Source organism: Hemicordylus capensis, chromosome 17, assembly GCF_027244095.1.
Source record: "Hemicordylus capensis ecotype Gifberg chromosome 17, rHemCap1.1.pri, whole genome shotgun sequence".
NCBI classification, from domain to species: Eukaryota; Metazoa; Chordata; class Lepidosauria; order Squamata; family Cordylidae; genus Hemicordylus; species Hemicordylus capensis.
In genome coordinates this window covers 9,225,164-9,238,999 of record NC_069673.1, presented here as the reverse complement: position 1 = coordinate 9,238,999, position 13,836 = coordinate 9,225,164, and the positions used below count along the sequence as shown (strand labels likewise).

General features: G+C 49.6%; 1 protein-coding gene across 5 annotated transcripts in view; it reads left to right on the top strand.

Annotated features, from left to right (window-relative positions):
* The window catches only part of EEIG1 (estrogen-induced osteoclastogenesis regulator 1), a 60,144-nt gene extending 50,296 nt beyond the window's left edge, over window positions 1–9,848 (top strand). For 3 of the 5 annotated variants that reach the window (XM_053282363.1, XM_053282362.1, XM_053282365.1), the window contains exons 10-13: window positions 983–1,104; window positions 1,284–1,353; window positions 2,900–2,925; window positions 3,052–9,848. In XM_053282363.1, coding sequence (XP_053138338.1) covers window positions 983–1,104; window positions 1,284–1,353; window positions 2,900–2,925; window positions 3,052–3,083 — 250 coding nt within the window. In that variant the 3' untranslated portion in view covers window positions 3,084–9,848. The remainder of the gene's footprint in view (window positions 1–982; window positions 1,105–1,283; window positions 1,354–2,899; window positions 2,926–3,051) is intronic. The other 2 variants (XM_053282364.1, XM_053282366.1) reach the window with 1 other exon arrangement.
* Window positions 9,849–13,836: the final 3,988 nt, after the last annotated feature.

Below are 13,836 nucleotides of genomic sequence, written 5' to 3'. Positions count from 1 at the left end.
TTCAGCCTTACCTTGGAGAAGCCAGGGAAAGAACTTGAAACCTTCTGCTCTTCCTAGAGCAGCTCCATCCTCTGAGGGGAAGATCTTCTCGTGCTCACACTTGTAGTCTCCCCTTCAAATGCAACCAGGGCAGACCCTGCTTAGTTAAGGCGACAAGTCATACTTGCTTACCACAAGACCAGCTCTCCTCTCTGATGGTCTGTCCCATATGTGGAGATGGCTTTCATCTCTCAGTCTTCTTTTCTCCAAGCTAGACCTCCCCGGCTTCTTCAACCCGTCCTCCTAGGACTTGGCCTCCATCCAGACCCTTTTTATTGTCCTTCTCATGAACCCTTTTCCAGTTAGTTGTTGATGAGTCATGAGGCCGTAGCTCAGTGGCAGAGCATCTGCTTTGCGTGCAGAAGGTCCCAGGTTCACTCCCTGGCAGCATCTCCAGGTAGGGCCGAGACAGATTCCTGCTTGCAACCTTGGAGGAACTGCTGCCAGTCTGTGTAGATAATACTGAGCTAGATGGACCAAGGGTCTGACTTGGGGGGACATAGAAAGTTGTTGCCTTATACTCTGAATTGACCCGTTTGTTGCATCGACATACAGACTTCCTTGGATCAGCTGAACTGGCCCAGTGGGTCCGAGTCTTCATCCAGTTAGCCCAGTACTGTTCACACTGTCAGGGAGCGACTCTCCCAAATCTCCCTGCTATTTCGGTCCTTAATTGGATAGGTTAGGGGCCGAACCCAGTATCCTCTTTCTATCCACAGGGCTGCTCAACTTTGGCCCTCCTGCAGATGTTGGCCTGCAACTCCCCAAATCCCTGGCTATTGGCCACTGTGGCCGGGGGTTATGGGAGTTGCAGTCCAGAAACAGCTGGGAGGCCTAAGTTGGGCAGTGTTTGAGGAAAGTGGGCTTTCCCCTTGGAATCGAAAGGTGGCATCTTCCCCGCAGAAATGGGGGCACGTGATCTCATTTCTCTGCTTTCCCCCAGGAGGAAAAAGGATTCTGTGGAAAGTCACCCCACGTGGGTGGACGACACCAGGATCGATGCCGACGACATAGTGGAGAAGATCATGCAGAGTCAAGACTTCACAGATGTCAGTAACACTGAAGGTGAGCTCCCCGGCATTTCTAAGATGGAGCCGCACCGTGGCCCCATCATCCCCTCGTCTCAGCCTAAGCTCAGCTTCTGCTGGTCGCCTTCAGCTTGCCTAGCCTGCCGGAGGAGGCCTGGGGGACTCTTGCAGCCTCGGATTTCAACCTCCCTCTTTCTCACTCTGTTTCCTCTGCAGACAGTAACCTGAGGCTGTTTGTGAGCCGAGACGGCACAACCACTCTAAGCGGGATTCAGCTTGCAAACAGGTACGGCCCCTGAACAGGTGCCTTCTGCGACACGGATTTGGGCCATGTTGGTAGGAGATTTCTGTGGCAACAATGCAGAGAGGGGAGTGTGAGTGTGAGTGTGTGTGCATGCACAGGGGAGCTGGTGTGGCATGTTCCCTGGGACAGGGATTGCTTACTACAACTCCCATCGTCCCCAGCCAGAGGCCATTGCAGCTGAGCATTTTGGGAGTTGTCAACACCATCTGGGAACCCCCATTACAAGGGAACATGGGGTGTGTGTTTGTGCCGTACGTGGAAAAGCCTTGAGGAGTCTTGTCTCCTCCAAATTCCTGCAGTTACCTGTCCCATAAGAGAAGAGAGGATTACAGCAGTATTCTTCATTGTTAGGCCAGTGTCAGCCCTAAGTACAGCTCCCGGGCTAATCTTTTCAGCCTGTGTGAAGCTTTGACCAAAGCCGAATACTTGGCACAGTCCCCCTGGAGCCTTGTGGAGATGATGATGATGATGATGATGAAGAAGAATTCAATTTATATACCGCCCTTCCAAAAATGGTTTAAGGCGGTTTACACAGAGAAATAACAAACAAATAAGATGGCTCCCTATCCCCAAAGGGCTCACATTCTAAAAAGAAACATAAGATAGACACCAGCAACAGTCACAGGAGGTCCTGTGCTGGGGGTGGATAGGGCCAGTTACTCTCCCCCTGCTCAATAAAGAGAATCACCACAGTAAAAGGTGCCTCTTCGCCCAGTTAGCAGGGGACAATTCTTGCCCGGTTAGCAAAGATGACCGTTCTTGCCATTCAGTGTTGCGCATTGCCACTTTAGAAGTTTTTTATTTGGATAGATGACTCCATGTGAGCATTGTAAGATATTGTGCTTAGGGCAGGGGTGCCCAACTGGTGGTACTCCAGGTGTGGCTGAACTACAGCTCCCACAATCCCCAGCGACAACTTATTGGGATAATTGGGGATGATTGGTTCAGTAACATCTGGAGTACCCCTATTTGGGAAACCCCTGCCTTAGGGCATGTTTTGAGGAAAGACGGTTACTCAGTGGAAGAGCATCTGCTTGCATGCAGAAGGTCCCAGGTTCAATCCTTGACAGCATTTCTAGATAGGCCTGGGAAAGATACCTGCCTGAAATTGTGGAGAGCCACTGCCAATCAGGGCAGGCAATATTGAGCTAGATGGACCAATGATCTGACTCGGTATAAGGCAGCTTCCTATTGGTAAGGTAAAGTGTGCCGTTGAGTCGGTGTCGACTCGTGGCGCCCACAGAGCCCTGTGGTTTTCTTTGGTAGAATACAAGAAGGGTTGACCATTGCCTCCTCCCGCGCAGTAGGAGGTGATGCCTTTCAGCATCTGCCTATATCGCTGCTGCCCAATAGAGGTGTTTCCCATAGCCTGGGAAACATTCCAGCCGGGATTCGAACCGGCAACTGTTGTCTTGCTTGTCAAGTCATATCGGACACCCTTTTAATTGTCGCCGAAAAGCGTGTTGTTGTAAAGCAAACTCTTTCTCTCCTTTTTTTCTCCCCGTCTCTGTTCTCTCCCTTGACCAAGCTTTCTGACGTTTGATTTCAGGCCAGGTTAGTCATCTTCCATACACCTCTATTAGAACGCTGCTCTGTCTGTCTCAGTTTCCTGGTTAACCCCAGGCTCTCTGCCGCACGTGCACACTAACCCTTGGCTCTTGCCCTCCCTCCTCCATGCAGGATCTCATCTGGAGTTTACGAGCCAGTGGTAATTGAAATCCATTAAATGTGAACCAGGCGAGGGAGACCTGCGGGCAACGGTCTCCTGTCCCGTCCACGGCCACCGCTGGATGCTGATGCCTGTCCTCCTTCTAAAGCTCCCTTCATGCAACATTCCAGGCAGGACTTCCAAGCCGCCCCGTTCCTCTTCCCTCGATGCGTGCGCTGCAGATCAGCTCCGAGAACCGGACGCTCTGGGATGTGCAATTTTTGCGTCGTGCTTCCTCCGAACGCCTCTGCCTCTCTGGAAGCGTCCTAGAAGTTCCTGCCAAATCCTGACGCCTTGAACGCCCTCCTTGTCGATGGAGGGGGATCCTTTGTGGGTTTTTCTGCACTCCATCCCTCACCCTCTTTTCATTCCACGCATCATGTCTCAGTGTGGGGTCGCTCCGGGCCTGTCCCTGGCAACCCTTGGGTTATACCACTGTGAACACTTAACCTCCCCCCCCCACACCCGAAAACTGCAGAGATTAGCAGGGGACACACAACTGAAGCAAAGAAAGAGCAGCCATTGGGGTGCAATTAAGACGGTGGCTTCCTGGTCCCGTGGGCGTCTGCCTCCTGGATTTCAAGGACCGCTCACTGCTAAACACAGCACCCGCAAGTTGATTCCAGCGCCCAAAGCCCCAAAGAGTGTCCCTTCATAGGAAACGGTTTCTCTCCCCCCCCCCCAAAGTGTGTCTCAAAAGTCACTGAGAGACAAAACTTTATTTTTAAATAGTGACACATGCTGAGCCTCTGATTGGGTCACCAAATATGTCTCCCCCCCCGCCACCCCCTTCCACTGCAGGGCAGAGAAGGGGCCGTTTTCTTCCGCTTCCCTTGGAGAGAGCATTTGGGTTCCCAATACACCACAGACAAAACTGGTTTTCAGAGGCGGAATCCGAGCTCTCTCTTCCCAACAAGTTGCCACTTGTGTGTGTTCGCTTGCGGGGCGGTGGTGGTGGTGGTTGACATCAGATCAGCGTCTTCGCCAGTAGGGCAACTTCTAAGGTGCCCCAATGTAGCTGCCTTCTGGGTCAGAAAGCATGATGTCTGGTCGCGGTTATGGTCGACTTCCCACTCGGGGCGAAAATGTTTTGATGCTTTCTTCCAAACCTGGAAAGATGGTAGCATCTTCTCCCCCCCACCCCCCGCGCCCTTCCCCATTCTGTTTGGTGGGATCTTGACTTGGCAAGGGGCACGCATCATGGCTGTCTAGCCCCTCTCCCCTTGCCAGATCCTTCCTGGAGAAGCTGCATCTAAAATGTGCCTGAATCTGAGATGCCAAGCAGCACTCCTCCCCTTTAACATATGTGGATTTGAATCCTTTCTTTGGTGTGCTAAGCTAGGCCTGGTCTACACATGGGCGGAAGGGGGGGGTAGAATCCTGAAATGATAGAGGTGAGGCTGTACCACTTGAGACTACAGATAAATGAATGGGGGGGGGGGCTGTACCACTTTGGACTAAAGATGAGCCCTAGTTTTTGAGTTGCTGCCCTATAGTTAGCACACCAGGGAGGGGTGCATTAGCCCCAACGTTTTCTGCTTGCAGGGAGGGGTGTGTTTTATGCAGGAGAAAAATACCTACCACTTCAGATCTCCCCCCCCACAAAATCCGCCATGTTTTGCAGACCAAGCCTTAGGATTTGATAGCAATGTGGAGGTTTAACAGTGTCCTCATCCTTGTCAGATCACTTTGGGGGGGTGCTTGAGAAATGCTGATGGTTGAGCTCACTCGGGTTCCCTTCACTGCGGTGCTGAAGCAAGGCAGCAAAAAACTGGATGTTGGCGGGGGGTGGGATCCGAATTACCTGAAACCACCCCCCCACCCCCATTCAAGATGTGCTCCAATCGATTTGAATCTAATTAGAATTTGCAACGATTGAAATGCCCAAATTTGATTGGACCTTGGGTGAATTCCAGTCAAGTCAAATACATCTCCGCTCTATCCAGTGGATTCCAATTCCATTCGAATCGCTTCGTGCAGATTTCATGCACAGCCCTGCCAAAAATGTTCTCTTTGGCAGCTACAATCGGAGGTCCAGACCAAAGGGACGTTTCTGCCTTGAGCTGGCTGAGTGTGGGACTCCCTGTAGTCTATTCTGTATAGTTTCAGCCTCCGAGGTCTCTTTCCTACGCCTCCTTCCCTTTGCTGTTCACCCTCACGGGTTACACACTTTGGGTATTGCACAAGCCACAGTTGCTGGAGACTACTGTATTCTCATAACACGTGTGCGGCTGCACAGCACCTGTGTACTTACATGCTCATGCACACATGTAGGCTCTCTCACATGCAGCAAGAGAGATTGGGTTGGTGGGGGGCTCTGGTCGTTTTGTCCCCCCACTGCCCCGAAAAGATTAATTGCACCCAAATGGACTAATGATGGTTTTGCAACTGATGTGAATCGGAGCAAACTGCCCCAGTTAGGGACGTGCAGAAAAATCTGACGGGATCGATTCTGCTTGCACAGAATGGGATGCGTTCAAATTGATTCGAAGCAAACTCTAATCTAATTCAGGTGAATGTGATTCGAATTCGGGCGAATTTGAATCGATTCGAACTGATCCCATTCAGTGCAAGCAGATTCGTGTCGAATCGATTCGAATTCAAATGGGATTTGGATTGATTCAGTTGGATTTTTTGCACATCCCTAGCCCCCAATAATAATTTGGGGGTGGCTGGGAACCAGAAGGAAATATGGGTTTTTCGCTAGGTCAGGCCCGTGTTTGGAGATGGGGAAGCACTGGCAGCTTTTGGGGGAGCACTGATCGCCCGCAAAAGAGTAACTTTGCGGACTAATAATGCATTATAGATTGGAAACTTAAACTGCAAGGCTTGGAAGATTAAGAGGAGTAGGGAGCTGGTGGTGTGCCTGCCTCCAAAGGTGGTAATTCCATATGGTGGCTGTATCTGGTTTATAGGCGGCTGAAGGAGCATCTCCCACCAATAAAGCTAGGTTGTCGGTTTCAGCACTGGGAAGGAGGCTCACAGGAGTGTGCACCCCGTGCTGTGAGAGCTGGAGGCACACAGTTCCAGGGAAGGAAGGGAGAAGACACAACTGCTCCCTCTGCTCATGGTAAGCAGGCCTGTTGTCTTGGAAGGACAGGTGTCTGCAGTGGTGGAGTTTCCAGGCTGGGAGTAAAGGGGAGACGAGGTTTAGTTGGTTTCAGTGGTGAAAGCATCCCCCCAAACAATGGAGCCCCATGCAGTCTTCCAGCTTTCGCCTGCATCCTTGTGGCCTGTGTGACCGTGCTCCCTCGAAGAGGGATTCCCAGATGGTGTTGACTACGACTCCCAGAATCCCCAGCTGTAATGGCTTTTGCTTGGGGATTATGGGAGATGTAGCCAACAACATCTGGGCATCCCTGCACGGAACATGGCTCCTAGGGGTGGGGAGATGTCTCATATTCACCCCTTCTGCTAGCTGGCAGAGATGATGATGGCTCACTGATGGTGGGTTTAGAACGGGACTCCACACCTTGGTCCCGCCAGCTGTTTCTAGACTACCGCTCCCGCCATCCCCAGCCACTGTGGGCCGTCGCCAGGGGTGATGGGAGTTGTAGTCCAACATCAGCCGGAGGGCCCAAATTGGGCAGTCCTGATCGAGAAGTACTGCAGCTTGGCACTTGAGTAGCCTAGAAGGTGGGGGAGGGCAGGAAAAGCCAACTCAAGGATCCAGGCCAGTGTGGTCGAATCGGCTAGGCATCGGAAAGCCTCGTTTCGGATTCCAGGCAAAAAGGGACCAGCAGCGAGCATTTGAGAGACCTTGGCGACCAACCCAGCAGTGAAACACCGCAGGTAGAAGAGAGGCAGGATCTCTCTTCTTCTGGCCCGTCCCTGTGGCTGATTTCACGGACGACTGCATGGTGACCCTGCCGGTTGAGCTGGTTCGTGTTGGCTTTGCTTGAGGGGAGTGCTCTCGCGTGACTGTTCCGCCATGCTCCCTGAGCACCGTTTCCCCTCCTCCGAGCATAGCCAAGACTTGCCCCCAGGGGCTCCAGAAACCTCCGTGATGGGCCAGTCGCAATGCAGGATTTGTGTCTCCAACAAGGCAAGCAAGGGTGGATCTGAGCGACAAGAAGTTCCAGCAAGCAAACCGTTCTCCAGCTGGAGTCCCCAGATGTTGTCGGACTTCAATGGCCTTTGGCCACTGCAGCTGGGGATTCTGGGAGTCGGAGTCCCACGACGTCGGGAGACCCCAGCCGGAGAACCCCCGGCCTCGTGTGAAAGCGGCTGCAGAATGTGGTGGAGCACATCTTGGACCTCGCCAGCTGCTGAGCGGCAACACCCGTCACTCCCAGCCACGACTCGGAGATGATGGGTGTGGTAGTCGAACATCGGCAGGAGGGCCAGAGCTGTGCAGCCTTGCAGTAGAACCTTTCCCATGTTGGCATTGCCAGCACCAAGCCGGGTTTCCTTTGGGGCTCTCCTCTGATCCTCGGGGACTGGCTGTCTGCTTAAATCTTTGGTGCTCCGATCCAACACCTTGATGGAAAGCAGGCTTCCCCGTGCAAACTTAGTCTTAACATCAGACAAGGCCTGTTGACTCCTTGTGAGTCGGAACCAAGCAGAGGGGTAGGCTTCTTCCCCCCGCCTCAAATTCCCTCTGTGGCAAACTCATCAATGTCCACTGGCCCCCGAAGAGTCTGAACCTCTAGAGTGGGGCGATTTTTAGTCGGCAGTTCTATTGCCCATCACCTTGCAAGCACTTTTCTCTCTTTGGCATGATTTGGTGTTTCTCTTCCTAGTTGACTTGGAAATTGTGCTTGGAAGACTGTGTTTGTTTCTTTCCCCCCCCCTCTCTTTTTTTACAAATTGAAATTCTCAAAACCACTGGTTTCATTTGGAGACCTCTTTGCTTTGCTTTTTAAAGATCATATTTAGATTTCTTTTCGTTTTATGAACCCAGCGGGCTGGCGTTCGGCCATTTTTTTAATCCATTGTTTCATGGCTATCTCATGTTCGGGATGGGGGGCGGGTGTTTCTTCTTAAAATTTCTAGTGGAGGGGGGGAGAAGCAGGTAGACGAGGAGGGATACCTCCTCTTTGAATAGCGGTATTGTTTCAAAATCCAAATAGTTTCAGGAGCGTGTCTTTGCCGATGACCCTTCTCAAGCTCGTATCTTTGGTCTTGCCCAAGACTTTGGTGGGAGCAGAAAGCTTGCTAATTTAGGTTGATCAAGAGGGATGGGGGAGTGGAGCTGGTCTCTGCTTCTGCTAGTGCCAAATGGGCTCAACTGTTCAACATAAACGGCTTTGAGAGGGGTGTGGTTTAGTTGCTTTTTGCATGGTTGGAAACCCACTCAGCCGAATTTAGTGGGTATCAGCATCATGGTTGGGGCGGGCGGGGGACAGATATGGGGCAGGCAGCTCCTCCTTGAGGAATGAGAGAGTTGGAACTGGTTTTTCTCCATTTGTCTGGCACTTTATGGTGGTGGGTGGGTTGTGTGCTATCTTATGTGTGAAAAGGGGATTGGTTTTTAAATGGCCTGCCTGCCCCTTTCTTCTTCACAGGAGAAAGTGACTCTCTTAGGTGCTGTTGGTTCCTTTTTAGAATGGCAGACTCTCTAGAAGTTTCGCCAACCTTGTGAATGAGAGGGCTTTTATGATGTTTCATTGGCTGTGTTGTCGTCCTTCCCGCCCCCCGCCCCTTTGCTCTTTTTTTTCTTTTTTTAAACGTGTGACTGTGCAGCCGGATTGCACAGAGATGGTGAACCTCTGGCAGGCCCCACACCAGGTACGCGTCACGTCGGAGCACCCAAGTGAAATGCACCCCTCCTGGAGAGGGGGCACGAGAGGAGAGCCAGGGCCTCCTTCACTCGCTTGGTCTCAGGAGCTGCTAAATGGTTCCACTGTTGGACCTCCCCTCTCCAAAGGAGCGAAGGGACTCTCCGCCACTTCCACAGCCCCGTGGACAGGGTTGGTCCTCTAGGGCTGGATCCGCAAACACTGCGCCTGGTTGCGAGTGTCGGTTGGATCGGTCGCCCTCTCATCCAAAGGGTCTTGATCTGCAATCCCCCCCCACCCCCGCAGTGGGATAGCTCCTTGTTCCTGCCCAGTTAGTGAGGGGTAAACTCCTTTTCTGCTTTTTAAAAAGGAAAAATGAAAGGAACTCAGAAGTTAAGAGGAGAGTCTCTGATCCTCTGCTTCGAGAAATGTTTGCTAGTTTTTGTGTGTTAAGCCCATATTTTGAGGGGGTTTTAAAGAGAGAGAGAGAGAGAGAGATCACGTTTATTTTCGTGGAGAAATTATTGAAGCTCAGATGAGATGTGGATTCAATTTTTTTATATTCAGATAATTCTATAGTGAGAGAGAGAGAGAAAGCATAGATATTTTTGGAAAGGGAAATCTGGGACTATGCAAACTTCCAAAACTGCTTGAAGAGTTAGTTTTAACACGTCCTAAACTTTTGAAATCTTAAGAGCTTAAAAACCTAAAGGTGCCGTTGCCCTTAAAATGAGTCTAGAAGAGATGTTGGGTCCGACGCCCGGTTTTGCTGATTTCTTTGAAAAGTTTGTGGGGCTGGAGGAGAACAAGATGGCCTCTTTTTTTTTTTTTTTTAATTCTCCCCCCACGGTTTTAACTTGCTCCTCTAGTGTGTTTCTTTTCTCTAACGAAATGCTGTGCCGTCTTTGATTCAACAGAATTGTGTCTGTATTCTCTGTTACCTGGTTCCTAATGTAGAGAAGCAACAAATATAAAGAGGAAATCACTATAATGTCAAATGTCATTACAGTTTTGGGGGAAATAAAGGGTTTTTTTGGTACTTCACACAAGATATGTGGCTGCCTTTTATTGTTGTGTTACTGTGTGTCTTTGACTGTGTTTACTTTTTTTAAAAGTAAATCTTGATTTTGAAACACACACACCCCTTTTTAAGAAGGAACAAGCATTTTCGAGTTGCGTCAGATATATTTAAATATATATATATATATATGGGGCATACTCAAGCATTACACTCTATAATCTACTGTCAATTACTCATCAGTTAATATACCCATAAAAGAAACCTGAATAGCAATAAGGCTCCAGGCATGATCCATTCTGCCCATCTTCACATTTGTGACGTGTCAGTATAATCTATCAGAACAGTAAGGGATGCCTTGCTTCTTACCAGAGGGGTATTGAATTAAATGGTTCAGGTTTTTAATGTGGGAGTTGATTCCCACCTTTTTAATTAACATTAATATTTATGTACTGCTTAACGTTCTCAGAGCTGTTTACACAGAGAAAAGGAATACAATTATTTCCCATCCCTAAAGGGCTCATAATCTTTCTCACACACACACACACACACACCCCAGTAACAACCACTGCTGTGCTGGGGCTGGATAGGGCCAGTTACTCTCCCCTTGCTAAATATGAGCCACGTCTGTCATCCAAAAACGCCTCTCAACCCAGCATTGTTTTGTTGACAAAACACAAGCCACGCTAGGTTGGATTACAGGCCCGTCTGGTCTGCCATCCCGTCTGCCACTTGTGGGTAGAATTGCATTGAAACAGATTGAGGCTAGACATTTGGAAGAATTGACTCTCTCGAAGGGCTGAGACAGTGGAACAGTCTGCCTCATGCAGGGGTAGGCTCTCTGCTCTAGGTTTCCGAGCAAGCTGGCTAGCCATCTCTCTGGGATGCTGCATCAGTTAACTGCCCTGAGCTGAGGGCTGGACTAAATGATCTCCAAGGTTGCTTTTCCACCTCCGACACTTGATCATTCTATGGCCAGCATCATTCCAGTCCAGCATCCAGTCTCTCAGAGTGGCCAGCCAGGTACAATAGGAAGCCTGCAAGTGGGGGAAAGAAGGAAACTGCTCCCTCTCCTTTATGTTCTCTAACACCAGGTATTCAGGGGTGTGCCTCTTCGGATCCTGATGGAAATAGAAAGCTACCGAGGCTAGTCACCATTGATAGTCCTATCCTCCAGGAATTTGTCTAGTCCCCTTTTAAAAATGGTCTAGATTGGTGTCCACCGCCACATGCGGTAGCAGTGAATTCCACAGATGAGCCACACACTCTCAAAAAGTATTTCCTCCTGTCAGTCGTGAGTACCCCAGCATTTAGACCCCTGGGTTCTAAAATTATGATATAAGAAGAAAATCTTCTCGCTATCCACTTGATCTACACCGTGAATAATTTGATGCACCTCTATCAGGGCCTTGCTCCCTTAACTGCCTTCTTTCTGAACTAAAAAGACACAAAAAGGGTCGTCTTCCCTCACGATGAAATGCATCCTTCAAGACAGGCAGCAGACACGCAGATCAGCAACCTTCAGAATATAGTGTTTTGAAAGCAGACTGGAATCACATTGGGACGCCACGCGGCTAGCAAGCGGGCTGGAATGAAATGTCAAACACAGCTCTACAAGTGCCTCTGCACTGAAGCTCCTAACTGGGTAGTGATGGGGTTGATCTGCTCTTCCCTGGAGAGATTAATATTGGACACAATCTTATCTTAGCCTTGCCTTATCCCCTCGGTTGGTTTATCAGGCTAGCTGCTTCCCTGAGATGATGGAAAAGAGCCTCTTTGTTAACCCCTCTGTAAGATGCTTCTACTCCCTGCAAGTAGAAATCTAGTGACTCAGACCCTTGGTCCATCTAGCTCAGTATTGTCTTCACAGACTGGCAGCAGCGTCTCCAAGGTTGCAGGCAGGAATCTCTCTCTCAGCCCTATCTGGAGATGCTGCCAGGGAGGGAACGTGGAACCTAGGTGCTTTTCCCAGAGCGGCTCCATCTCCTAAGGGGAATCTCTTCCAGTGCTCACACTCCTAGTCTCCCATTCAAATGCAACCAGGATGGACCCTGCTTAGCTAAGGGGACAAGTCTTGCTTGCTACCACCAGACCAGCTCTCCTCTCATAGTATAGATGGACCATATAGATGGTTTCCCTCATGACCTGTATCCTCACAACAGCCCTGTAAGGGAGGCTAGAGTGAGAAAGAGGATTGTAAAGCTTCCGGCCACTGGAGGGGTTTGAAGCAAGGTCTCTCTCCAGTCTGATAGGGAGAATCTCCCCGCCCCGCCCCCCGTTTTCTTTCGCAATCTCCAAGATTGCTTTCAGGAGCCATCTGGATACTGACACCAATTCTTGGAGGGATGCCAGTTCTGTTTGCCACCAGGAAAGGATTAGAATTTCAAGTCGCCTTTGCTGATTTCACGGATTGGTAGGCAGATCGCACAAGGAAGTTACGGGCTGTGCAATATGTTACCTAGACTCACCGCTCCCTTTTGATGATTGCACTCAATCATGCTGTCCCCCCCCCCGAATAATTATGTTTTTTTTTTTTTAAGTCTCTAATATAATGCAGGGCCTATGAGGGTGGAAGATAGCAAGCATGACTTGTTCCCTTTGCTAAGCAGGTTCTGCCCTGGTTTGCATTTGGATGGGAGAGGACGTGTGAATCCCATAAAATATTCCGCTTAGGGGATGGGGCTGCTCTGGGAAGAGCAGACGGTCCCAAGTTCCCTCCCTGGCAGCATCTCCAGGATAGGTCTGAGAGAGGCTCCTGCCTGCAACCTTGGAGAAGCTGCTGCCAGTCTGTGTAGACAATGCTGGCCTAGATGGACCAATGGTCTGACTCGGTATAAGGCAGCTTCCTACCTTCCTATAAGCAGAGAATGAGGTGAGGCTGGGAATTCTCTTCCCTGCTCTATGCATGGAGGTCATGGAGGAGAGCTAATGCGATATGGGGCTCTGAGCAATGCGTTGGGGGCCTCCCCATGGGGCACCCCATAATGGTGGCCCTGGATTGTGCAGATGTATAAAAATATGGACCAAAGGGGGGGGTGCTCTAGGCCCTAAGGGCCTGCCCCCAAAAGGACTTTTTTTAAAAAAAAATTTTTACGGCAGCTGTCCAATTTCTGGACTGTGGGAGGTCTCATATCCAGTTTTTCTTTCTGGAAAGTTGTATGTGTCTGAGTAAGAGGTGGAATGTTGCTGTGTTTAATTTCTGCCAGTTGCGTGGACTTCGCCTGAGTTTGCTTGAGGGGATTTCCAAAACGAATGTCTTGGAAACACACGTTCTTGGTCACTAGCAAAACAAAGCACTGAAAAGCCAGCTTTTAACCTCGCCGGTCAGTTTCCTTTGCTCGCAGCAAAAAAGATGCTTCCAGTCACCAAACAACACGAGTCTAAACAACCACTCGTCTAAACAGCAACACAATAAATTTGCCTGGCCAAGAAATGAGAATACCAAAACATCACGCAGCCAGTCACATATCTGCTGTTCACAGAATTCGTTGGAGATGTCCGGGACTTCAGTATCACTGCAGTCAGGCGAGAGGAAAGCCCCCGCTTTTCCTGGATCACGCGTTACTGTGTGTGGGAAAACATGTTGAATTAAATGCATGTGCCTTCCTTGATTTAGGCACAGCAGCTGTTAAAGAAGTGATAAATAAGATACAGCTTTGGACTTCACATGATGGTGGGGGCGCCCTCTGGAGAGCAAAAAAGACTAAATTCCAAGCTTTACATAATGTATGTTGCATTTAAAGGGTGTGTTTCCGATGCAAATAGGCTTATTGTCAGAGAACTGTTTTTGTTAGATTAGTTTTCTGTTGCATCCTGGCAAGTAAAAATCAGCCTTTAATATTTCTATTTTCTTTGTCCTCTTTGTTAGAATATCTGTCTATTGATTTATCTGCCTACAGGGTCATTTAAGCATGACATATTAATATGAATATGATAAATCTTTCTATACCACTTTTCAATAAATGCTCCCCTAGAAAGAAATGTAAAAAGATGGCTCCCTGTCCCCAAAGAGCTCACAA